Source organism: Perca fluviatilis, chromosome 19 (genome assembly GCF_010015445.1).
Source record: "Perca fluviatilis chromosome 19, GENO_Pfluv_1.0, whole genome shotgun sequence".
Lineage (NCBI taxonomy): Eukaryota > Metazoa > Chordata > Actinopteri > Perciformes > Percidae > Perca > Perca fluviatilis.
The window spans coordinates 11761279-11788175 of record NC_053130.1 but is presented as its reverse complement, the minus strand read 5'-3'; the positions used below and the strand labels follow the sequence as shown (position 1 = coordinate 11788175).

Sequence of the window (26897 nt, the reverse complement as noted above, 5' to 3'; positions counted from 1 at the left end):
TGTAAACTCAGAGATGAGTGGACAGAGGCCATCCAGATGGTGGCCGACAAGCTGCAGAGACAAGAGGAAGAAAGGATCCAGTGCAGCCCCACCTCCAACATCGACAACATGGTCGAGGAGGAGATGGACATCTCCACCACACACCACAAACGCAAGGTATAACACACAACAGTGCTTTCCAGATGTACTATTGCTGTACATTGTCATGTAATGGGTTACAACCTTGCAATTTCAAAAATGGTCCAGGGAGTCACGGGTTTGTGTCAACTAATGAAATGCTCCCCTGTAACAACAAGGGTGTGAATTGTTTTTTCCACATTAAAGGCAAGTAAAAGCAGTCATGCAAAGCAACTTTTGTAAATGTACTTAGTATCAAAGGTATAGGCTACACATACAATTTAAACTAGATGTATCAAGCAAACAGTCTTAAACCGTAACTCTCGCCAAAATGCAACCTAATGTCTTTTTGTGACTGTACCCGAGTCAAACTTTTGTTTAAAAGCATATTTAGGACGGAATCAACACTTTTAAGATTTACCATATTTACATTTTTCAGTCAAATGGCCTTTTGAATGGGAGTGCTAGGGGCATTTTTATGCTAGCCTCAAATAGCTATTTTTAAAACACTAAGAAGGCTCGACACAACATGAAACTTTGCTCGAAGTATCACCAGGGGCTCTACACCTTAACAAAAGCGTTAATAACATTGTTTGTGTACCGAGAGTTTACTAAAAGAAAGGTTTTGAACAACTCACCGTAGCTCTTATTGTTTCCGGCCGCTACCACCACGGCAGTCAAAACGAGTCGATATCCGAATGCGAATGAACGTACTCCATATGAGGCTCCTTTTTCAACTACAAGGTCGATATTGTTTTTCAATAACAACAAAACAAGAAATAATCCGTGCATTTATATGGAACTAAGGTAAGCTTTAGGAGCTTTTCATCTTTACTGTCCTCCCTGTTCAGTTGCATTCGGAAATCGATTGTTTTTGACTGACAAAATGGCTATGGCCGGAAACAACAATAGCTACGGTGAGTTGTTCAAAACCTTTCTTTTTAGTAAACTCTGGGTAAACAATATTATCAACGCTTTAGTTAAGGTGTAGAGCCCCTGGTGATACTTTGAGCAAAGTTTCATGTTGTGTCGAGCCTTCTTAGTGTTTTAAAAATAGCTATTTTGAGACTAACATAAAAGTGCCCCTAGCACTGCCATTCAAGAGGCCATTTGACCGAAAAACGAAAATACGGTAAATCTAAAAAGTGGCGATTCCGTCCTAATTATACTTTTAAACAAAAGTTTTACTCTGGTACATTCACAAAAAGACCCTAGGTTGCATTTTGGCGAGAGTTACGCTTTAAGTACAGCAAGAGGCCCCTCTGGGTGCTGCTTGTGTTTAGATAACATTTTAAAAATGTTTAGTTTCTTTTGCTAAATGACAAAAGGTTTTGTAGAATTTTTTTTATTATATTCCTTAAAAAAAAAATCAAATCATGATAAAGTTATCAAAAAAATATATATATATATTGGTACTCAAACTCAGGGATTTTCACACGATACTGGTTCCTTTACTGCTAGTGGGACATCAAAACTGCCAAAGGTCATTGCATATCAACTATTTAACTTGAAACACAGATGAATTGATGACATTCTGCATTTCCCTCCCCAAGACAATGAGTGACTTTGACTACTTGAAGCTGCTGGGAAAGGGAACCTTTGGTAAAGTGATTCTTGTCCGAGAAAAGGCCAGCGGGAAATACTACGCCATGAAAATCCTTAAAAAAGAAGTCATCATAGCCAAGGTTAGTCTGGCCGACTGTTCATCTACTGATCAATCTTATCTTTTTTTACTGTATTTTGAATGGACCACATAAAACTGAAGCCTTTTTATGACTACTTTTAATTTTGAGTACAGTGTCAGATGTCAGTATTTTATGTTTTTACTGCATTTCATGGGGTTATCTTTAACTGGTTTCTTATTTATTTGGTTGATTGAACATGTTTTTACCGTATCTGTGCAGGATGAAGTGGCTCACACACTCACAGAGAGCAGAGTACTAAAAAACACCAGGCACCCCTTTCTCACTGTAAGTACCTCAAATGCACAAATGGTTTAGATTCAGACATATGTGCATATGCAAATGTGTCAACATCTGTAAGAGTGCATGTCGCATATGCAGATAGCATATTGATCCTATATATACCTGAGTCTCTCGAGGCTAATTATGAGTTAGGCACCAAATTGTAGTACATTAACGACCACATCTGTTAGCTTTACACACTGTATTTGATGTACACAGACACACATAAGTCTCTGCTAATTTCTATCGCACTACCTGGAAACGCACAAACATATGCAGTATATGAACACACACACACAAACACACACACACACACACACAAACACACACACACACACACACACACACACACACATTGTCATGAGAGCAATTACAGTTCATATTCTAAGTTCACACTTAAAGCCACAAAGAGACTCAGACCAACTGTTCTTTTGTTTAACAGCTTTCTCTATTGAAAGAAAACACACACCTATTTTCTTTTAATAACCAAATACAGAAATAAACAGTTTGAAGCTATGAATGATCACGTTTTTCTGCTCCTGCTGTTTAAACTCTAATGGGACCAGACTTCTCGCTGCGTACAACGTTCACTCAAATCAGAAAATTATATTTGATGCTATTCAAGTCACCCCTCTGTACAGAAATAAAAGAGGAGGTGTTGCGTTATTAAATGCTTCATGATAAATAGCCCTTGATTAGTAACAATCACTTGTACACTACATTTCCCATTGCACTGTGGGATAATTGGAGTCCACTATATAATGTAAGATTTAAAGGTCCCATGGCATGAAAATTTTACTTTAAGTGAAAGAATGAAGAATTAGGTTTTTTAACATTAATATGAGTTCCCTCAGCCTACCTATGGTCCCCCAGTGGCTAGAAATGGTGATAGGTGTAAACCGAGCCCTGGTTATCCTGCTCTGCCTTTGAGAAAATGAAAGCTCAGATGGGCCTATCTGGAATCTGCTCCTTATGAGGTCATAAGGAGCAAGGTTACCTCCCTTTTCTTTGCTTTGCCCGCCCAGAGAATTTGGCCCACCCATGAGAGAGAGACATCATGGCTTTCAAATGAGCAAAGTGGCAGTTGGTCAAGGCCACACCCCCACCCTCCACCTTGCCCCCTCTCTACTCCTCAATAGCTACAGACCCAGAAATGGCACATACTAAGGAAAGCTCATTGTGGGACTGGCTCTAGTGGCTGTAATTCTGCACCAAGGCTGAATTTCGGGAAAGAGACTTCAGATACAGTATTAAGGGACCACTAAGGTCTATATAAAAGCATCCAAAGAGCATCCATGGGACCTTTAATACATCTGGCTACACAAGGGCAAATTGAAAAAAACAAAGCAACAGACACAATTAATATTGGACTGTACAGTTGACACAACTGTTCCTTAAATGGTGTTATGTTTGGGACACACACATGACTCAATTAAGTTATATAAACTGTGTGTGTGTGTGTGTGTGTGTGTGTGTGTGTGTGTGTGTGTGTGTGTGTGTGTGTGTGTGTGTGTGTGTGTGTGTGTGTGTGTGTGTGTGTGTGTGTGTGTGTGTGTGTGTGTCTCGTTTCAGTCATTAAAGTATTCATTCCAGACTAAAGACCGGCTCTGTTTCGTCATGGAGTATGTAAACGGAGGAGAGGTAAGACGCACACACTTTCAGGATGGTTGTGCTGTATGTGGTTACCCGTCTTTGTGTTACTGCTTTGCACAGCCAGTTAAACCACAACTCCAACTGACAGAGATTAGGCACTCCACATATTCTACTGTAAACTCAAAGTCAAAACTCAGAGGAACCTAAGATGACTCTGTCTTAGCTCTTTTGTCTTAAATTTACGAGTAAATATTTGTCTTAAATAAAAGTTATATTTCGGGGTTATTAGAGAATATTAATTTAAAAAGGATTTTATTAATTTAAAAACGATTGTATTGCTTCCGCTAAAGAAAATAGTCTGTTCCGTTTCTACGGTGGGAACAAGGTGAATGGGACTTCTTTGGGAATATTTATTTTGACGTTTCTGTCCTCATTCATCTTGTTTCCTTCTTGTACAGGTGGCGCACCTGTAAACACAATGTTGAAATGTAGCTAATTAACGTTATTGTCCCTACGGTGGAAGTTACTGCGTAGCGATCATAGACTGCATGTAGAGATGTAGCGATAGGCGCTCACCAGATTTGCTGCCTTGTCTGAATTGGAGGACAGGATCTTGCTCCACATTTCCCCACTTTTTGCCATAGCTGATAAATAACCCGGACTTCTTTCAGCGGATTGATGGCTTTCCTCCAGAGTGATCAGAACTGCGTCCATGGCGACGCTCTGCTATGCATGGCAACGGTCTGTTATACTTAGCAACGGTCTGTTATAAAGAATTAGCACACCGCAGAATGCCCTCGGATTCAACCAATTGTAATAAACAAAATTAATATAGAATGTAGTGTAAATTAGTTGTTTTAAATATTATTTCAGATGATTTCCTTAACATTTGTTTGGTTTTATAAATGTCTCTTACAGATAATACACAATTTTTGCATGAGGAAATATAGTGTAAGTGGAGATGTAACAGTAGTGCAGCAAAGGAATGCTAAGACGGGCAAACACTCAAGAAGTGGCGAAAGTTTGACTGTTCGATTGCTTTCTAACACAGTTAATTTGCCAACCAACTGGCCTCTCGCTTGCCTTCTCATCTCTCTTTTCCGCTTCCATCCCTCTCCTGCTTGTGTCTATTTATGAACACACCTATGGGGCAGATATAGCCAGAATGACAGTCGGAGACGAAATGAGTTTGGAATCCCCCACTTTTCCATTTCTCAGATTTTTAATCGGGCCGTTTTTGCAATCTTGGTTCATTCCCTCAGTGTAACTGTCACCTGCTCCCTTCCCAGTTAGTTAGGCAGTTCAGCCAGCGCCAGGCCTGAGCAAACACACACACACACACACACACACACACACACACACACACACACACACACACACACATACACACACACACAGAGAAAACACCAGCAAACACACACATACTTAGACAAACACACAGCACATTTTTACCTCAACGGACAAATTGTGACCACACATACCTCACACACACACACACACACACACACACACACACACACACACACACATACACACACACACAACCTATTACAAACCTGCCACAGTCACAGCTGCCAGTACACTGATGAAGGCCCACCTGTCGTGTTACCCCCTTTCACCGCACCCCCGCCACACACACACACACACACACACACACACACACACACACACACACACACACACACACACACACACACACACACACATTACACACTGACACCATTTGCACAAGGTGGTCTGTGAGCATCACTCCAGCGGCCATATGCAAACATCCCTGAACAATTAATGGGGAGATGTGCGCCCCTTGGCCTCATGGGTAATTTGTACGACTTGACTGGTGTGCCGCAGCAGGCTGGTGTCATTTTGGTGCCACATGTGTAGCTGTTTGACAGTGACAACTTGACAGCTAGGGAGAGCGTAAGAGAGAGAGAGAGAAAGAGAGAGAGAGAGAGAGAGAGAGAGAGAGAATGAAGGGAATGTGAGGTGAGCGATTAAACGGCAAGATGGAGGAGAAACGGGAGGTCACGCCACCTGGGAAATAAAAACGAGTTGTGTACTCTTTAAAGTATGGAAATGAGCTTCTTGCCAAAAACAGAGAAGGATGGGTTTGAGAATAGAGTAAATGAAGACAGAGGCTCAGGGGGCAAGGCCAGTTAGGCCACTAATGAGTGCTGCACTGGAGGCAGTTGAAATGAGAGGGTGGGGGGAGTGTTGGCGGCGGCGGCGGCGGCGGCAGCGGCGGTCGGCCTGTCTTTAACTAGACTGGTGTATTGATTAAACCCTTGATTTGGCCCCTGTTGCCGAACTCCACGCCAGCACCATGCCAACCTAGCCCAGAGGGTAACATGGAAGAGGTGTGTGTGTGTGTGTGTTTGTGGCGATGGGGGCTGCTAGATGAGGCGCCAGCTGCTGAGCGCCTCCACCCGCCCTCCTCCGAGACTCGCCCACCCTCCCACCCAGCCCCACTCCATGCGCACCCCTCACACACACACTTACCCTCCCCTCCGCTATCTATCATCTCAATATGGTGCGGGCAGCCAGTTTGTGTTGTGCTAATTTCCTCCAATAAATCAGTAATTATTGCTGTGCCGTCCCTGCTGTCTCTCCCCTCTCTCTCTCCCCCGCCCTCTCTCTGTCTCTCCCTCTCTCACCCTCTCTCTTCCTCCCTCCTTCTCCCGCAGCTGTTTTTCCATTTGTCCAGAGAGCGGGTGTTCTCAGAGGAGCGCACGCGCTTCTATGGCGCCGAGATTGTCTCGGCTCTTGACTACCTGCATTCAGCCAAGATTGTGTACCGGGACCTCAAGGTAAACAGGAACAGAGAGGGAAGGCTAGTTGGGGGGCATGGATGAGAGTGATCAGATATTTGAGGGAAAACTTTTTTTTAGCCCCCCATCCAGTTTTCATCCAGGAGTAGAGGAGTTGCTCAGGATGTGTAGTAATTAAAGAAAGGGACAGGGATAAGCTCAAACAGACATAAAGCAGTAAATAAGTGTGGGAGGTGGAGGCAGGCAGGGAGGGAGGAAGGGAGGGGGTGCTGATGCCACAGAGGTAGAGAGGTAGATGGCTCTGCATGAGCGTCTGCCTGGCAGCCTTGGCCCCAGCCCTGCTCACAGCAGCCAAGAAAACAGAAAGGAGAAAAAGCAGACAGAGAGCGAGAAAAACACTTCAGCCATTAAAATTAAAAGCATTAGTGGCTCCACTACACGCCTGAAGTTTATTTCCCTACTCTGCTTGTTTGTGTGTCTGAGTATGTGTACTGCCACTATGTGGGGTAGAGCAATATGGTTTTCGTTACCTGTAAAACCTTGACTCCAACTTACAGAAAAAGTATTTTAGTCACTTAAAAAAACAGTATTGTGTTCATTCTCAGTCACAAATGATGAGAATAAAATATTATTCCATGCCTTTACAATCAATTTGATGTTTGAGATTCTGATGGTGAAAGTTGAATTGTGGGAATTGATGTATATTTTATTTTCCTTCCAGTTGGAAAACCTGATGCTGGATAAAGATGGCCATATCAAGATCACCGATTTCGGCCTCTGCAAGGAGGGCATCACAGACGCTGCTACCATGAAGACCTTCTGTGGCACGCCCGAGTACCTCGCACCTGAGGTAACTTTTTTGTTTTCTTCTTATGTGTTTTCTTTTTTTCTCTGGTTTCCTTTTGATTTCGTTCTCTCTCATTTATTTCCTATTCTTTACTTTTATCTAGAATAATCATTAATGCCTGGGTGTCTAACAACTAAAAGTAAGGTATGAAGTATAAGGTAAAATATAATGTCACAACATCTACTACTAATGGCAATCCGAGGAGAAGTAATAACAATCATAATTGTTCCTTTTTATTTGGGATTAAATATGAGCATCAAATCAAAAGGTACATATAGCATAGTATCGCGATATTTTCCGTGGCAATACTATATCGATACACTGACGCCAAGTATCAATCTATTATTACATATGTGTTGGTCAGTTTGCAGCAATAAAATTGAAGTGAAATGAGCAAACAGAGAAATTTATCTTTTCAGATAAAACAGATGTTTTTGGGGACATCATTTGAAATTGGGAAAAAATTTGAAGATGGAAAAAAGGTAATAAATTGCAATATATCGCAGAATATGTTATGTTTAAAATCGCAATAATATGGTATTGTGACATAAGTTTCGTGATGATATTGTATCGTGAGGCCTTTGGTGATTCCCACCCCTACTGACTTTTACAGTATATATTTTGTACATTATGGTAGTTTCATGCATTACAATGCAAGTATGTACAGGTACAACCATATACTGTCTGGTCACGGTTAGGGTAAGTTATGTAGCATCATTCCATCATCTGCTTACCAACCTAAATATTATTAAATCACAAAATAAAATAGTACAATGAAAGTAAATATGAAATTTAGTGTTAGATGATATTCTGCTTTACTCTTAAACACGTGTGAGACTGATTAGTTACAGTACAGGTATTTTGGTTAAATTCTGAACATGAAATGTGATGGATTTAATGACCACATCAACAACACAATGTAGACTTTATAAATTACATTAATCAATTGATAACATACATTTCACGGACTGTATGTTAAATTCTGTAAACTGAGCATATTGACTGAGACTCTGTAGTACATAAAAGCATCTGTGGTATCCACACATACACCTTACCCCCAACTCATAAAGTGAGGCTCCAGGTACTCTCGTGCCACCTCTTAGCCGTAACACTTTTTTAAGTACTCTGATTTTTGAAACCTTCTTACAGTGAAATTTATGCATGGAGATTTTAATGTGCAGATTTCACAGGCAAACACTTTACATAAAATCAGGGTGAACAGTAAATATGCCGCTTATTGTGTGAATGAGAGTGTTGGTTGAATTGGAAAAGGGCACAACGCTTACACACACAAACACACACATAACTACATTCTTGTAATAGTTTTTTGTAGCCATCCGCTGTCCAGCCACCAGCAATTGCTTCACTAGAAGGCCAGCAGATCAGCTGGCGACTGCGTTGCAGGACTGTGGGTGGTGGAGACAGAGCGATGTAGATGTGAAGATGAATGCAGGAGGGACAGGCATAGTGTATATTCCACTTAAAAAAGTATGGAGGACAATTTGGCGAGGCATTTTGTGCTTTTTTTTAGAGTCCCTTCCTTTGCGTGCCAAAAGCTGATTGGAGGCTGTTGGTTATTTTTCACAGGATGTGCGTCTGTGTGCATTTATGTGTGTGTGATTGCAGTAGAAAGTGCGGGCTAAAGCGAGGCAGATGGCGGCAGATGGGCGAGGTTGGAGGAAGGTGCTCGGAAAAAACCTGGAAATCTACACCACCGCCGCCGCCACTCACCCGCCCGCACGCTCTGCTTGCCCGCCCGCGTGTAAAAATAACACAGTTTGCTCGGAGCCAAGTTACAGAGATGCAAAGTAGCCGGGATTAAAAAGAGAGAGGGGGAGGTGGGGGTTGAAGACAGAGGAAGATGAGAAAGGAGAGAAAATATTTCAGGGTTACAGGAGTGAAATTCAGATAGTTCCCATGTTTGCCATCAGTGAAAAGGGCAGATGAGAAGTGAATAAAGAAGGTTTGTGTCTGCTGCGTGCCTGAAGGAACCCAAATACTTCAACACAACACTATAGGGGGATAATTCTTCAGCCGAACATGCAAAGCATTAGATCGAAATGTTATTTGTTTCAAGGATGGTCAAAAATGAAGATTAATGTGAGAATGAACAATACGCAGTGTTAAGGGATGGAACAGAATCAAAGAAAACAAATGGGGGTGTTTTTCTCATATATTTTTTTTGTGTATGACACATTTCCTTGTGGCTATTTTTTATTAAGTGTTGAAAAGGATGAATTTGGGCCTTTTCCATTTATTTGTTTGTTTTTATTTTGTTTGTATGTTGGATATGTTGAGCATTGTGATTTTTTTCTTTTTTTTTTCTTTTACTGTAACTGTAAATGTTTCATAAACATAGCAGTACTGTCAGCCGTTAAAACATTGCAAAATGTCAGAACAGTGTCAACATAAACCGATTTCCAAAAGATGACACTTTGGAGATAGAAGGTATCTGTGTGACACCGACAATATGTGGTTGTTTGTTCACTGTGCCCAGTATATGAGGTGTGTGTGTGTATGTTTGTGTTCCCTGTAGCCTGCTGGGTATTTGGGCTGCTACAGCCACAGGCTGTGTGTGCCCGTCCCGTCCCATCTCGTCCTGTCCAGGCTGCCAAAGCCCCCGCCCTGCAAGCAGCATCTAACTGCCACATGGCTGCCCCAATAGGGACCAGGACAGGACAAGACCTTCTTTCTCACGGCTGCTTTTAATCACAGCTTTTCCCTTTTTCTTTTCTTCTTCTTCTTCTTCTTTTTCTTCTTCTTGTTCTTGTTCTTCTTCTTCTTCTTCTTCTTCTTCTTCTTCTTCTTCTCTCCTGCTGATTTATCTAATTTGATACTTCTACTTCTACCATCTTGTCCTATTTATTTGTCCTGTCTGTTTCCAAAATATACACATAACCACACATACTGTACATATACACACTCACACACACACTCCCATGCCTTCATGCCTAAGGCTGTGGGGCAGCATTCTGGCTCTGTGTGGATTAATCTGCTCCCTGCCTGCAACCGAGCTGCCACTACTTTCTTTGGTCCCAGGACACACACACACACACACACACACACACACACACACACACACACACACACACACACACCCTCTTACACTGACATACATATACATGCCCAACTGGCCTGCATTTAGATACATTTATGTACCTTTTTGTACAAAGACTCAACACACAGCCCTGTAGATCAGCATCGAAAACTGTCTTGTAAGCTGCTCTGAATTTCATAAACTGCACACTGTGTATGTGTGTCTGTATGTGTGTGTCCCTCCTCAAGCTACAGGGACTGAAACACCAAACATCTCCTAGTTTGCCTCACTCTCAAAACTTTATGAATTTGATGGGGACAAATACATATTCCATCTGCTGCGTGTGTGTGTGTGTGTGTGTGTGTGTGTGTGTGTGTGTGTGTGTGTGTGTGTGTCAGTGTGTGTCGGTGTGTGTGTGTGTGTGTCGGTGTGTTTGTGTCAATCGATAGTATATCTGGAGCTGGCGGTGCGCTTTGTTCCCCCAGCTTTTTTCTGCAGCTGCCAACAGGGTGAAAAGTGTAATTCACACACACACACACACACACACACACACACACACACACACACACACACACAATAGCACACACATAGCACACACATAGCACGTATAGTTATTATTCACTTCCACGCACATGTTGACTTGCACAAACTGAAGCAGCCGCCTGCATAATTAGCAGTTTAGTTTCAAGTGTGTGAGCTCAGTTAGTTAATGGCCAGCTTTCTGTAGCATTGAGCTGATGTGGAAACTCGCAGGCAGCTGTTTGGTATTTTCTCTTATTGCATAATGACATTTAACATTATTTATAGTTGGAGTTGTACATCTCATCTGCACCCTTCTCTGACACGTATAAGGCAAAACTGCCAAGTACAACGAAGAATACGACTATTTTGATTATACTGTGGCGACTAAATTACAGTTTCTTATAGAATTGTGGGCTTGAAGAAGCAGGATTTCTCATTTGCAATATCAACATAACATTAAATACTCATCACTAACTAAAATAAGTTTTTTTGCTCTTGAGTGAAAATTGGTAACTTTTTGTTAAAGTCCCGATAAATCCATATTAATCATCTGTTCGCTAATGATGTGACTTTTATATAAAATGATTTAGAAGTAGCATCACACAGATTACAGTAATTTAGAAATATCATACTCATGTATATTCTCCACCATAAAACTGGCAGTTTTTACTCCAAAGATGAATATGTTAATCTCAAACCACCTTCTTCTCACCTTTTTTTGTCACAAATATTGAAATGTTCATGTGCCTGAAATCTGAGGTTCTAAGGTTCTAAGGTTCAAAGCTTCCAAGCAAATGTCAGTGTGGAGCACAAATACTTAAATATTAGATTAAATTTCAGTATGATTTTGTGGTTTGCATAGTTTGTAGATTATGTATTTACACAGCCAGTCTGCAGTTTGCATAAACACTTACAGCTATATATATCTGTGACACTTGTACTATATGCATCTGCCATCCATCTCACTTCTACTAATGGCAAATATTAGTTCAGTTTAGAGTATTTGTTTAATCTTTTGATATAATGACATATGCTGTATAGTTTTATTATATAATTTATAATAGTTGGGTTATAAAACATGTTTTTGTGCATGTTTGACTTCATGTATTTGTGTCCGTTAGTGTTCACCCTGCCGGGACCATTATTAACAGTGAGTGAGATGTTATTATTATTGGCAAGATGTACAACATACAGTATGTTGTTCTGGCTGCTCTCCAGCTCTGTCTGTCTGTCTGTTACACACACACACACACACACACACACACACACACACACACACACACACACACACACACACACACACACACACAGATTAAACAACACAAGCATGCATACACATTCATCATGTTAATAAGCTTATTATGTTAATGAGGGCCTTAACAGGAACTGAAATACCTCTCTTCTAGAGTCTGCCTTCCTTTTCTTCCTTGTCCTCTTCCTCGCTCTTCCAGAGGTGAGCGGACGGGCACATAAGAGGATGAAAGAATAGGAACAAGCGAGGGAAGATATGATTAGAGGCCAAAGGAGGCAGCATTAGACAGGATGGAAAAGACAGCGTAAGGAGAGTAGGCAGGGAATAAGAGCAGGAAGCCCAGACACAAGACTTTGATACAGGAGTGACTTCTTTCACAGGACCTCTTTCCTCATCTCACACACACACACACACACACACACACACACACAGACACAGACACACACAAGACACAGCAGCTCACAGTACAGTACCTGTGCTAGCAGCCCTGAACCATGTTGCGGGCTGTTCCTGCCTTTTCCATCCAGGGACGTTCCTCTCTATCCCTGCCAGGAGAAGGATCAGTGTGCCAGGGAGAGCTGGCACGGACCATAGGGGGCATCTGGTGGGCCACGGAAGCAAACCGACTCCCTTACTGTAACAGGGGCCTCTGAAGAACCTGCCATCCCATGATGTTTGCCTCTGTATGTGTGTGTCTGTGTATTGAGAGACCTACACCTCAGCCCTTGTTATCTGTGCGACCACTTCTGTTCTCCTCAGACAACCTTTACTGTTTTTTTAGTGCATCCCTTGAGCAAAATGGAATATTGGATTTCTTTACTGTCTTTCCTTGCTCATCTGCCTCTTCATTGAATACCTTGGGCAGTCTGTATTGTCCAATAAAATAAATGCAGAACTGCAGAACAAAAGCAGATGTCCAATAAAACAAATGGACCCATTTAAAAAAAAACAAACATGCTGTATCTGTCTCTTTCGACTCTCCTTAGGTCCTGGAGGACAATGACTACGGTCGTGCCGTGGACTGGTGGGGTTTGGGTGTGGTGACATACGAGATGATGTGCGGCCGACTGCCGTTCTACAACCAGGACCACGAGAAGTTGTTTGAGCTCATCCTCATGGAGGACATCAAGTTCCCGCGCACTCTGTCTTCCGACGCCAAGTCCCTGCTGTCGGGCCTGCTCATCAAAGACCCCAACAAACGGTGTGTGCATGTGGTTTAGTGTATTTAACTATGTCTGTATTTAAATTGTAGAGATGTTAACAAATCAAGCAGGAGTTTTTCTCATTTTTATTCAAGTTATTTTGCTAAAGAAAGTAATAAATATATCCTCATCACTTCTGATGACTTTTATAAGTTTGATAACGTTCTGTTTAGCTTGTTGGTTCAAATCATATGTTGCTTCTACTGATCTCAGTTTTATTTCTGTTTTATTTTAACATTCCTCTCCTGTCCTGTAGGCTTGGTGGAGGACCAGATGATGCTAAAGAAATAATGAGACACAGTTTCTTCTCTGGCGTTGACTGGCAGGATGTCTATGATAAAAAGGTATGAAGGAAAATGATGGTAAAACTGTGAGTTTGTCCTCTGTACTGTGCCAGTGTTTCATACTGTCTAATAAAGCATAATAAGGAATCGTGGAAAATAACTAACTTGCCTTAAAGATATGTACTTAAGTGATTTAAATCCCTGCCTTTTCAAAAAAATTGTGTATTGTTAATAATTGCGTGATGAATTTTATCGGGAGGGTCAGGGTTAACTCATGTAACACATGTAAGCATATACACATATCACACAGACAGACAGGCAGCCATATAAAGCACAAAGCATAATGGAGATGTGTGACTTTGTATCCTGGAGGTCTATCATGTGTTTACTCGTAAAACACTACCTAGTAAGAACCAGGTCCTGTGTGGCAACACCTATCATAACGTGTTAGACAGGTGCTGAGCTTCCTCCCTTCACCTTTGTCTCTTTCTTCCTCTCTTGATCTCTCTACCACCTCTCCTGTTTTTCACTTCCTCCTCTTCACTCTACCTTCTTTTCCTCCTTTCCTTTCCTTTACCCTATCCTCTCTCCTCCCTGCTTTCCTTTCCTTTTGGTAAAACAACATAAAAGTTTCAAGTATAAATGCAGAGAGACAACACATCTAATCACAGTCTAATCACAAAAACACATATGACATTTTTGAAATATTGAGATGATGCAAGGCTACCTTGATGCTGCTGAAGTGTGGGAGTTGACTCAAAGCTTTCCATTTAAAAAGGAGACCCGGAAACTGAGATAACTGATATTTTAAGTGTTGGTGACTCCATCAACAGATTTCTAAAGCTTCCTGGTGCATTTACATTCTGTCTCTCAGGAGGAGAGACAGCTGATTTTATTTAAATAATTCCGGCTCTCCTCAACATACACCCCTCTTTTCAGCACTAATGCCATCATGTCGCTAACCTCCACAGTTAAAAAGGTGTGTCGACTCCCACTAGGACCAAGAGCTCTGAACGTTGTAGCCGGCCTTGCAGTAATACACCAAAAATGATTTTAGCTGTTCCCCAGTCTTGCTTGGCTGCTTCTCCACTTTTGAGAGTCTTTGTTTTATTTAACAATGATAAACTGCCAATTTTTTTAAGCCACCAACCACCTAAACTTGGTTCGGGTTTACAGACCTTTTATCAGTCATCACGTTACAATATGAGTTCTTATTCTCTGTGATTTTAATATCACACATCCATATCCTCTTCCTGCTTGTTTACTTCAGATTTTTTCAAACGTTTAGATTCTTTTAATTTGACCCAGTATGTAAAGCAGCCCAGCCATGACAAAGGGCACACTCTTGACCTTGCGCTCTCCCATGGTTTATGTGTGGATGATGTGAACTTGGTTTATTTTGCCATGTCTGACCACAAAGCAGTGTGCTTCCAGGTTCCACTCCTCTCTCCTGACCCCAAACTCCCGATACTGATTCGCCCACGCCCCCTGAATTCACTCTCTTTTTCTTGCTTTTGCTGAGCTTTTACCGCCTCAAACATATCTTTAATACCAGTAAACAACATGGCCTCAACGTAGAGGAGAGAAGCTTGTAACTCTTGTACAAACACTCTAGACTCTGTAGCTCCAGTCACATACAAAAAGCTGAAAACTTCTTTTCTGCCATGGTTAAATGAAGAATTGAGGAGGAAGCGGAAGTGGAAAAAATATATAAATAATATAAACTTACCAGTGTGCAATCAAGGAAGCAAGGGACACCTATTTTTCTGAGCTAATTGCTAAACAGGGTCACAATCCTAGAATCCTTTTTAAAACTATAAATTCTGTAATTGGTACGCCCACCTAGCCAGCCACTAGAATCCAACCCTGAGAGATGCAAAAAAAAATCGTAATCATTTAAACAATAGAATAGTGGAGATTCGGCAGCACTTTAACACACAGCTCAGCCTTTGACACAGTGGACCATGATGTCTTAATCAGCCATCTGAAAAAAAACAGGTGGGTGTAGTGCTGGATTGGATCATCTCCTATCTGTTGAAAACACCTCTTCCTTTTGTGCTCCTCTGTTCTTTGGAGTCCCCCAAGGTTCTATTATGGGTCCCTTTTTTATCAACCATATACATGCTACCCCTGGAGCAAATCATGCTTGGACATGACATTGACTTCCACTGCTACGCAGATGACTCACAGCTTTATGTCCCTTTAAAGTCTGGTACCACTGATGTACCCTGTATTATGTCCTGCCTCGTGGAAATTAAAACTTGGATGCTACAAAAATTTCCTGCAGCTGAATGATTCCAAATCAGATATAGTCATAATTACCCCCCTGTAGCCCCAGCACTAGCAGCATTCATAATCTCTCCTCTAGTCTGGGTGCCTTTTCTAAGAAACATTCAAACAGAAGCCACCTTGGTGTTATTTTTGATTCTGAATTGTCTTTTGATACTCAGGTGACTAAAGTGGTGCAGTCCTGCTATGCCCAATTGAGACTTCTAGCCACGATCAGATCATTGCTTTCATCTGCAGACTTAAAAAAAGCTCATCCATGGTTTTATCTCCTCCACACTCGATTATTGCAACGCACTTTATTTTGCTATCAGCAGGCAAAACATCCAAAGAATGCAGTTGATAGAAAGCGCTATGCTGCCAGGTTTTTAACTCGCACTAAGAGAAGTAACCACATCAAATCCTTTCTGCCCTTCACTGGTTACCTGTGAGTTTTAGAATTGATTTTAAGATTTGACTGCTTGTTTTTAAAGTCTTGAATGGTTTGACTCCCTCCAATATATGTGATCGGCTAATTCCCTATGAGCCTTATCACTGCTTGAGATCCTCTGGCTGGGCCCTACTAATGGTTCCAAGATCTCGACCTGCTGTCCGGGCCCCTCAGCTGTTGAACGCCTTACGATCTCAGGCTGGCAAACTCAGAATCTTCCTTAAATCTCTTTTTAAGACTCACTTTTATCTTATGGCTTTTTCTTGAACGATGGTATTTGTTGTAACAATTTATATTATTGTTGTATCTTAAGTTCTGGATCTTATTTACCTCTATCTTTTATTGTAAAGCCCCTTGTAAAAAGGTGCTATATAAATAAAGCTATTATTATATAATTATTATTCGGACAGTCAGTGCAGAAATCGACAGGAAATGTGGAGAGAAAGAGAGGGGTATATCAAACTGAATGTTGCAGTTATGTGGTATGCTCCTTAACCATTTGTCCACTGGGGCGCTCCAATTGCAGGAATTTTTTTGACATCCCGAGTTTGGTGTCCTTCAAGCAGCTTCTCCGTAGTTCAGAAGAGTTCTTGTACAATCAAATCTTTCCTCTTTGTGTCCTCCTCACGTCTTTGCCCCAGATGGTCCCTCCCTTCAAGCCTCAGGTGACGTCGGAGACAGACACCAGATACTTTGACGAGGAGTTCACAGCCCAGACCATCACAATCACTCCACCAGAGAAATGTGAGTATGTTCTGTCTGTCTCTCTCTCTCTCTTTCTAACACATATACGTACAAACATATGCCCACATTAAAACTTGACGAACTATCACTTTCATTATTTACCTAGCTGAAGATATACAATCAATTGTATTAGCACCTGATAGTGATCAAATTAAATTTTTTTACTCACTTTGACTACTTTAATAATTGCAGTTTAATACAATTTATCAGTGTTCACGCTATTTCTTCAGGTGAGACATTTCAACTTGAATTAACTGGGGTAACACACACTCAAAATATGCCATTGTCTGTTTATTCAAGTGTTTCTGCAATAGTCCTCAGGCCACATGCAGCTCTTCACAGGCTTTTGAAATAAAGATGCCGGTTTCAAAATGTTCAGCACTGAATTATGGATGAGTGGAACTGATGTGTTTCTCTGTGCTAATATGAGGTTCCACTTGTTTTGTAGGTCGCACATTGGTTAGTTAGCAAGAGATTTGCACATCAAAGACACACTTGTTAATTGAATCTTGTTCTGTTTAAATCTACAGTACAACAATGTAGCACACAAACGCAATGTTTTGTAATGTTTGAATGTTTAGAAATGTTATACATTTCCTATTTGATTATATTTATTTGTATTAACTGAAAATGTACTTTAAATTGTAATGAATCATTAAATACCTCTAAATCCACGTTTCTTTAGTTGACGAGGATGGGATGGACTGTCTGGACAACGAGAGAAGACCGCACTTCCCACAGTTCTCCTACTCTGCCAGTGGGCGGGAATGAACTGTCCATCACGGTGACATCATTACAGCTGGTCTCTGAGGTCATCAGTGTGGGACAAAAGACCCACAGCTTTGGACTGACCCAGAAAGACTTGAAGGATTTTGCCCTTCTCCTCCTCCTCCTCTCTTTTTCACCTCTGCAGTCTGCTTCTCTATTTTATTTTTATTTTTGTGAATTCCGTTTTAGAGAGAACTTCCAGTCAAAATTACTTTCTAATCCTGCACTGCAACCCTAGGTGATCCGAACTGTGATGTGATCAGTTACTATGTAATGTCCCTTTAACGACAGGAGCATCACCGGTGCCCTGCTGTGCTTTGACATGTGTCGGTCCTGCCAAACTCTAAAAGAACAAATATGTCTGATGAAGTTAGACAACAGCTGATGCATTTTTTAAGGAGACATAGTTATGGCTTCTTATCTATAAGATGAAGATATAGCATTTTAAGTCATTCAAACCTAAACTGCCATTACCGGTTCGATCTCAGGCTTTTGCAAACACAGATACTCTCAGACTCTGAGTCACTCGGGTCTGATTTCAAATCCTCACCTAAATAATTCTGGGATTGACTGAGGCTGCCTGGCATTGAGGGAGCAGTTGTCATCAGCGAGCATAATCCTACAGCTTATGTTGTCGAGCAGGATTTGACTCAGGTTTGGCTCAGTGCAATTCATTATTGTTGTTGCTGCTATTTCAACTACTACCACAACTACTACAGGTTCTACTCCTCTTACTACTACTATACTGCTACTACTAAAACCCGGTGCTACACTACTAGCTTAATGCTGCAGATCATTTAACAGGCGCCAGCAACGCATCAATCACCTGCATTACCATCTATGTATCTTGTACAGCTGCAGAACAGGTGTTGCTAGTACTTCTAATGTAAAGCTATTGCACATCAACTCTGTAGATTAAAGTGATGGTTCGGAGTAATTTCACCCTAGGGTCCTTTGCACCATGACCTCGAGCCAAACACCCCCCCAGAAGCTTTTTTCACCTGGGTCGAACATTGGGAGAGTTAGCGTAGAGTAGCGTTATCAGCTGAATAGCTTAGCGCAGGGCTATGGACGCACGTTTGTGAATCTGTAGTACCCCACTAATTCCGAAATGATAACTCTACAGTAGTACAAATAAGTTATGCTCTCAATAAACGATGGATTTGAAAGTTTGTAAGTACACCGAAGTTTTAAACACTTGCGTGCTCTCTTCTGCTCTCTGTTGCTGCTGCTGCTACATGCAGTTAGACGAGGCGTTAGGTGCTGTCATACCCAAATTACAACACTGAAAAGAGATACAACAAAAATATTTATTAATTTAATGATTAAATAAGGTAATGTATCCAAACTTACCTCAATTATTAATTGTATCCTGCTAGTTATACTACAGCACTTACTTAAAAAAAGTTAAATTAAAAATAAAAATATTTTTTGTTGCATCTCTTTGCGTGTTGTAATTTGTAGACCCCCTAAGCACTCGTCTTACACAGCAGCAACAACAGCAGAGAGCAGAAGCCAGCAGGCAAGTGTTATTTACATAAACTTCTGGTGTACTTACAAACTTTACAATCCATCGTTTTATGAGTACATAACCTATTTGTACTACTGTAGACGCTTTTTTCGTTTCGGCATTATTAGGTGGGTAACTTACGAGATACAAATGTGGGTGCATTAGCCCCTGTGCTAAGCTATTCAGCTGATAACGCTACTTCACGCTTAACTCTAACTCTCCCAATGTTTGACCCAGCTGAAAAAAGCTTCTGGGGGTTTTGGCTCGAGGTCATGGTGCAAAGGACCCTAGGGTGAAATTACTCCGAACCATCACTTTAAGACGATGAAAGGATGTTGTGTGTGTGTGTGTGTGTGTGTGTGTGTGTATATATGTGTGTTTTGTTTTTTGGGGGGGGGGTACTCTTATGGGTTTGTGTTTAAGAACGCACTTCAAAGCACAGCAGTTCAGAAGGATGAAGCTCCTAAACCATGAGCTTTACTACGTTACCCACAATGCAGTGCAAGGTGGTTGATATATCCATCACTGTGGAGGTGAAAATGAGAGGAAAACAGTTGGTTTGAATGTTTCCCCACTTTTTCTATTTATTTATATACTCTCTAAGTTTAATTCTCCTCCCCAAAAGGGAAAACAAAAGCGAAACTGTACTTTGTGTCGACGATGAAGCTTTACCGTGACGTGTTGTCGTCACGGCTTTGGGAACCACACGGCTGTACCTCTCTGTCTTTGTGCAGGAAAGAGAAACTGCAGCAGGAGCAGGTTCCCCACAGACGGAAAAGAGAAGTCCAAGATGGCAGGTTGGGCATTGTTGGTGAGGAGGGAGAGAGAGTACAGGTGAAAAGTTCCAAGAATGATGAAATATTTATAAAGTGATAATTTATGATGTAATGATGAGTGCGGTAACAGCTGATTTCCTGTTTCCAGGGAGATTCTTATGAAGGATTGTTTTTTAAAAGACCTTATGGTCTGTGAGGAGGTACGCATCAACAGTTATGGGTTTACACCAATCATAGCAATGACTATAATATATATATGTTCTATTTATTGTTCTACGCATCGGTTTTATATTTAACTTTTCTATTGTTATTACATGATTCTAGGGAAAAAAAAATATTTCTTAGGGCTGAGAGAAAAAAAAATGGCACCTCAAGAAACAAAAATGGCTGAAGAATGTAGGAGGGAAAGCAGATAGCCTTCCTGCTCCATTGTTTATTTTAATGTTTTTTTTGTGTTGTTTTGTGACCAAAATGTGACAGCTGAAAGGCGACAGGACACATTAAAGACAGATAGTTTACTTTTGAGCTTGAAGAAGGTAAAAAACTTCTTCTTCTACTTTATCCTTCAGGTGTTTACTCTGAGGGCTCATCTGACATAGTTATTGACAAAAATGCTTCCCATATTTAATCTGACCACAGGTGTGTGTTGGTGAAGGCTGAGAGACAGAACATTCAGAGAGAAAGAAAAAGTGAAAGTTGAGCAGAAAGAAAACAAGTGCAGCAAAGAAGTCTGAATGTAAAGCCTGTAAGGATGAAAAAGATTCAATGCTGAACTGTAAGTGCTACTTTTTATGTGTCGAGACAGCGAAGAGGAGGAGGAATGATAAGAGTTTGGATATGAAATGTGAGTTTGTAAGGTCAGTCAGTTCTTTGGAGATGAGAGAGAGCAATATCCTACCTTTATTTTAAGATTGTACCTGTCATTAATGTGCGCTGTCACTTCTCGGGTCTGGACTTATTTTGCTTGTGTCGTCATGTCTTCCAGTCTGACCAACAAGATTTAAAATCCCCTCAATTTCCCTGTCTTCAAACGCCAGTAAGCCTTATGGTTTAGCTCAGAATAAGTCAAAAACGTTGACATCCTGCACTTCAGAGTAAAAAAAAAAAAATCACCACATGTGAGGAAATATATTTTTGAAATTTGAAATGGCAACTGCATCTTAAAAAACAAAAACAAAAAAACCAATGGTATCATGTGGAAGACGTCACCTTCAACATCTGGATGACACATATTTATAGAGAGCACCAGGGGATGTGTTCTCATACGGCATAGGAAATTGTATTCCAATATTTATTTGAATGTTTTTATTATCATTGAGGATAACTTGAATTTCTTTTCTTTTTAATTTATTTGATGTCATTTTGTTTTGTAGATTAGCAGTAAGGAGGTGTAGTCGTGTTTCACTCTGCAGTTTAAGTCTTCAAAGATTTTGTTAAAATAAATGCCTCCTTTTTTTTCTTTAAAGATATCTCTTATACGACACATTACCTGTTTTTCCGCTGCTCTTAAAAGTCCATATGCTTTACTCTTGCACATCCATTAAATTGCTATTAGCTGGCAAAGGCGCTTGATGGCAGAAAGTAGAAAAGGATGGCGCTGGCCTGCATGCTGTAGTCCTCTGTCCGCACTACCAGTCCTGAGTCAAAGTGGCACTCTGAACTCTTATGAAAAATACTTCCCTGTGATCGATTGAGCCTGTCTGGCACAGCTGAAGCAGCCGAATAGTTCAAAATGAGTACAATTTCCACCCAGCTGGCACCCTCCACAGGCTCAGGCAAACACTCCCAAGTATTTGGAAGGATTTCAGCTTTGATTTGACCCAGGTCTGCGAGCGACTGAGGAGTTCTATCTGTATGTGCACGCTTACCGCCAAATTCATTAGAAACCAGAGTTCATAAAATACAGCTTTGTAGCTTTGGCCACAGCACTTTCACATCCATCACTTCTAATATGATTTAGAGGAATCTGATCCAGCCCTGCTTTAAAGGAAGTTGTTGTTTTTTTTAGCTTTTTTGTTTTTAAGAAACTTAGGATTTTTAAAGCACATCTCCCCTCCACATACATCCGATAGCTTTGATGTTGCTTTTGATGTCTAGAGATGGCAAGACCTCGGTCATTGTGTCCCACATGCCAGAAACGAGTCAGCGCTGCCACTGCAGAATTATGCTCAGCGGAAATGTTCAGTAAGTTGGTCAGTCTTCATGAACTAAAAATGTTTGGAAAAATCCACTGATGTCACTGACTCCTTCTCCTCTTTTCAAAAGTTTACCCTCCGTAGAGCCTTTTAACTCTCCTCGTTTAATGCTCTACATATATCCACGTTCATTTACTGGCAGCAACCATGCCAGATGCTGATTCTAATCATATAAAAACACCTTTTCCTCCAACTACTCTTAAGTGGAGAAGGTGGAGATTAGATTTCCTCTTCATCAATGTGTGTTTTCCCCTAAACGCTATGAATCCAGACTGATCTCATGAAGTGGCGTAGGTATGACACGCTAATTCGTATGCCATTATTGGCGTGTTATCAAGAGGCATACTCGCTTTTTAGCGTGTTAATCAACGCCGTTTGGCCTCCATTGACTTACATTACCTCGCGATTGTGTGTGAATTTACGCCGTAGCGAGTAGTATGAAAGGGCGAAAATCCGCGTAGGGAGGTTGGTCGGGGTGGTGGATGGGTCAAACACAGGACTTTCACCCAGGAGACCCGGGGATCGTGTCCCGCGCGTCACGTTTCCTTTGTGTCCCGCGTGTCACGTTTCCTAAACTCAATCGTTGCATTCTTCTTTTCCTAAACCCAACCCGTCCGCTGTATACGGCGCTCAAAATGCGTACAGATAAGACGTCACTTGGCTTTAGAAAGTGGCGTGTATTTAACGTCCACTGTATACAGCGTAGACATACACGCGGATAGCTCAAAATGCGTACAGGTAACACGCCACTTGGCTTAAGAAAGTGGGCGTGTATGTTTACGCAAAGTTATGATGTCGGTTGTGGGCACGTCAGTAACTTCTTAAACCGGATGCTTAAATCCTCCTCACAGCTTTACTGGTGCCCCCGACTGGTGTGAATCGACAGTATGTGAGGTATCTGACGCTGCACTGACAGTTTTCACTCTTAAAGCTGCTGCTGTTTGTACTGTACATCTATCACACAACAGATCTGACTCCAATAGTATTTTAATATGTAAAATCCTTTCAAAGACCTCAGCTGCTCTGTATTGATCTCGTCCGTTGTTAATGAACCGACGGCGTCAGCCAAGAATCACAAACTGCACTCAGCCCGGCGTTTAATACAGATGATCAGTAAACGGCTCCAGTGTTTGGAAGGATTTCTTAAAGTATTTGACCTCGTGTCTGCAACAGAATTCCTCCCCTCTCTTCTTTCTTCAGTACTAGTCTACTATCATCATGATTATTAACATGAACAAGCATGAGATGCTTTTATTTATAAACAGCAAACAAAAAAAAAATGGGCAAACATGTACAAATATTTCAAAGTGTAATTGAGTTTTAATTTCATGTCCATGTCCATCTACTGTAGCTTTACAGCTGTGTGAGACATCTGTGGACAGCTGCCAGCTGTTCTCAGAGTGGGCCATGTTTCCCTGAAGCACTGTAATACTGAAGTCAGCTCTGCTCTCCGACATGTCAGCGGAGCAGAGGTGATGTTGATTCTGGGACAGTGTCAGGAAACACAGCAGATCGATCAAACAGCTTTTTTCTGTCCCTCAAGCTGTCAGGATGCAGTGCTGCTGGCCGGTAAGGCCGCGAGGATGTGAAAACAACATATTACCATCAACATGAAGCTGTTTTTTACACTGTACATCCTTAGTATTTTTACACATAAAATGTATATGATAGGGATGCACATTATTTTCCTTCTTACGGACAGCTTCAATAAAGAACTATGTCAATCTGCTGCGGTGGTGTCGACTTATTTGATTTGTCGCTGGAAATACTATTCATCTTCTGAACTTTCACCTCAGTTAAAATGTTAAAAATTAAGAAAAAAAATGATCATAAAGCTCAGCGATTTTTTTTTATTAAATCTGTAAAAAAAAAAAAAAAATGAAGGTTTAAAAAAAAAAAAACATCCTAGTACCTCAAACTGTTTCACATATCACAGTAAAAGTGTATTGCAAAATATAAAATGGAAACCTGATTTTCAGTTCTGACAAAACATTTGTGAACATTGTATACAAGTGTATACAGTGTACCTTAATACAAAAAGGACGAGGAAGGAGGAACACACCTGCCTTCCTGGGCAAAAAAACAACAACTTAAATAACAGTTTGATATGTTCTTGTCAACAGGAAATTTCTGACTTCAGCTCCAGATCCAAACAGGAAGGATAGACTCATGTGGACAGAGTATTGACTTGTCTCTAGAAAGACACACACACACACACACACATTAAACTAATGAAATGAGAACGCAATATCAGTTTTCAACTAGAACAAAGTCATTAATGTAGACAGAGTTTTTCAGTTTTTGGTTCAGTCAGCTCAACTCACCTGACTGAGGTAGGCACGGTCCAACTGTTGCAGCCTGCAACACACACACACACACACACACACACACACACACACACACTATTGACTGAAACTGTGTAAGAGCAACGTACCCTCCTGGCTGATAAAAAAACAAATCTTGTAAATATTGAAAGAGAGCTGGATCCACAAAGAGCTTTTTAAATATCCCTGGACTCTGTGTTGATCACGTAATCAACGCTGTTCACCTGAATGGGACAGCGGTGAACATTGCATAATTAGAGTGCAGACAAGGAGGTGATTCAGGATCTGAAAAATAGTGATGAACTAAATCGATATCGGACAATATTGACCCTAATGAATAGTTTGGATTAGGGATGCAGTTAACAATTACTTTCATTATCGCTTAATTGTGAATAGTGAAAAATGTTAGGTGATATTCAGTTTACGCTAAGTATGAAAAAGGATCAAATCATCACATTTGAGAAGCTCAAACCAGCTAATGTTTGGCGTTTCTCTAAAGAAAAGTGTTTAAAATGATTATTTGGTTATGAAAATAGTTGCTGATAAATTTTCTTCAGATTGGATATCAGCCAGATGTGACTGGTCCACATACTGTTTCTTAGTGACTGTCATGAGGAAATGTTAACAGTACAGTTAACATTTGCACAAAAAGTCATGTTAATGTAGCTGACCTGACACATGTTTTGGTCATGCCATACACTAGCAGGATACTGGTCAACTATATTTGAAGTTCTTGGGACGACTTTGGAACCATGTGTTATGATTGCCATATTTGGTGTACCAGATGAAGAAACAAACTTGACACGAAAACAACTCAACATCATAGCATTGGTATCTTTACTGGCACGTAGGCAAATTTTACTACACTGGAAATCAAGCGCCCCACCCACTGCAGCACAATGGCTTAAGGGTGTAATGCTGTTTTTACATTTGGAAAAGATTAAACTCAAACAAATTCCCTTTCTCTCCTTTGTCACTGGCCTCAGATGTTTGGTTGGATTTTTGGAATTGTCCCACAACCACCAACACAATCATAGGGGGTAGTTCCACAATAATACTATACATATATGTATACACCAAAAGGGAAAGAATAAATACTTCATAAACTGAAATTAGTACATCTTTTACAGGATGTAGAACTTTTTGTTTGTCACTAGAACGGTGGTGCCACTTTCATGTTTCAACTGACTGACACCAAACTCAAAATTCAAGCGATTTTAGTTTGCATCAGCGGTGCTGTTGGAAGAAGTACCCAGTGTGTCTGGACACTGGATCAAATGGCTCAATATGACATGCTATCACCATGTTGTCCCCTGTAGTCTATCTCTAGCAGGTTAACATTCTGGTGAGAAAGTTGTGTTGTGTGTGCAGTCATGAAGCAAAGTGTTGATCACTACTGGGATGTCCCAATTAGTGTGTCCCCTTTGACACAGCCGCTCCTGCAGACAATGAACTCTTTCACTGCACACTGGGAGTAGACTCTGTGTGTGTGTGTGTGTGTGTGTGTGTGTGTGTGTGTGTGTGTGTGTGTGTGTGTGTGTGTGTGTTGGGAGGTGGTGTTTTCCAGCTGGGGTTTAGGGGTAAGGGTGTATGAATAGTGAGTGTGTTGACTGTGTTTGGGGGTGGAGGTGGAATGTCTGGTTAAGATATTTCCCACCAGCAGCCCATTATTTAATCCATCCATCCATCCATTCAGTCAGTCACCCTTCCTCCAGCGCATTGGTAAACTCATTCAAACTCTCTCACACACACACACACACACACACACACACACACACACACACACACACACACACACACACACACACAAAAAAAAAAAAAAAAAAAAAAACACACACACACACACACACACACACAACTAGATAAAGTAGCTCAACCTCACCGGCTATAACAGTAAAATTCTGTTTACACATTGTTGCATCAGTATTAACAACCTAACAATGTCACATAAGATTATACAGTACATCATTTACAGCTGGCGTTTCTCAAGTATGACTACTTTTACATTTAAGAACTTAAAGCACATTCTGATAATACTTCTGTACTTTTACTTCAGTAGGATATTAAATGCAGGACTTGCAGTGGCGTATTTTGCATTGTGGCAATAGAACTTTTACTTGAGTAAAGGATCTGAATAATAGAAGTCTGAGGAGTCAATAATAGAAGACTGAGGAGTAGTGAGATGATAACTAAAGTTAAGAACAAGTCTTTATTTTGATGAACTACAGAAGAGTTTGACCTCTTTAGGCCTCAAAGAACCAACCAAAGAAAACATTCTTAG

General features: G+C 40.9%; 2 protein-coding genes across 3 annotated transcripts in view; one reads left to right on the top strand and one right to left on the bottom strand.

Annotated features, from left to right (window-relative positions):
• Positions 1 to 18780, top strand: part of akt3a (v-akt murine thymoma viral oncogene homolog 3a) — a 64675-nt gene extending 45895 nt beyond the window's left edge. For both annotated transcript variants that reach the window (XM_039784371.1, XM_039784372.1), the window contains exons 5-14: positions 12 to 156; positions 1671 to 1802; positions 2022 to 2087; positions 3654 to 3722; positions 6356 to 6478; positions 7161 to 7289; positions 13084 to 13298; positions 13556 to 13643; positions 16941 to 17043; positions 17729 to 18780. In XM_039784371.1, coding sequence (XP_039640305.1) covers positions 12 to 156; positions 1671 to 1802; positions 2022 to 2087; positions 3654 to 3722; positions 6356 to 6478; positions 7161 to 7289; positions 13084 to 13298; positions 13556 to 13643; positions 16941 to 17043; positions 17729 to 17814 — 1156 coding nt within the window. In that variant the 3' untranslated portion in view covers positions 17815 to 18780. The remainder of the gene's footprint in view (positions 1 to 11; positions 157 to 1670; positions 1803 to 2021; positions 2088 to 3653; positions 3723 to 6355; positions 6479 to 7160; positions 7290 to 13083; positions 13299 to 13555; positions 13644 to 16940; positions 17044 to 17728) is intronic.
• The window catches only part of sdccag8 (SHH signaling and ciliogenesis regulator sdccag8), a 72647-nt gene that overhangs the window by 2364 nt on the left and 43386 nt on the right, over positions 1 to 26897 (bottom strand). The window lies entirely within an intron of this gene.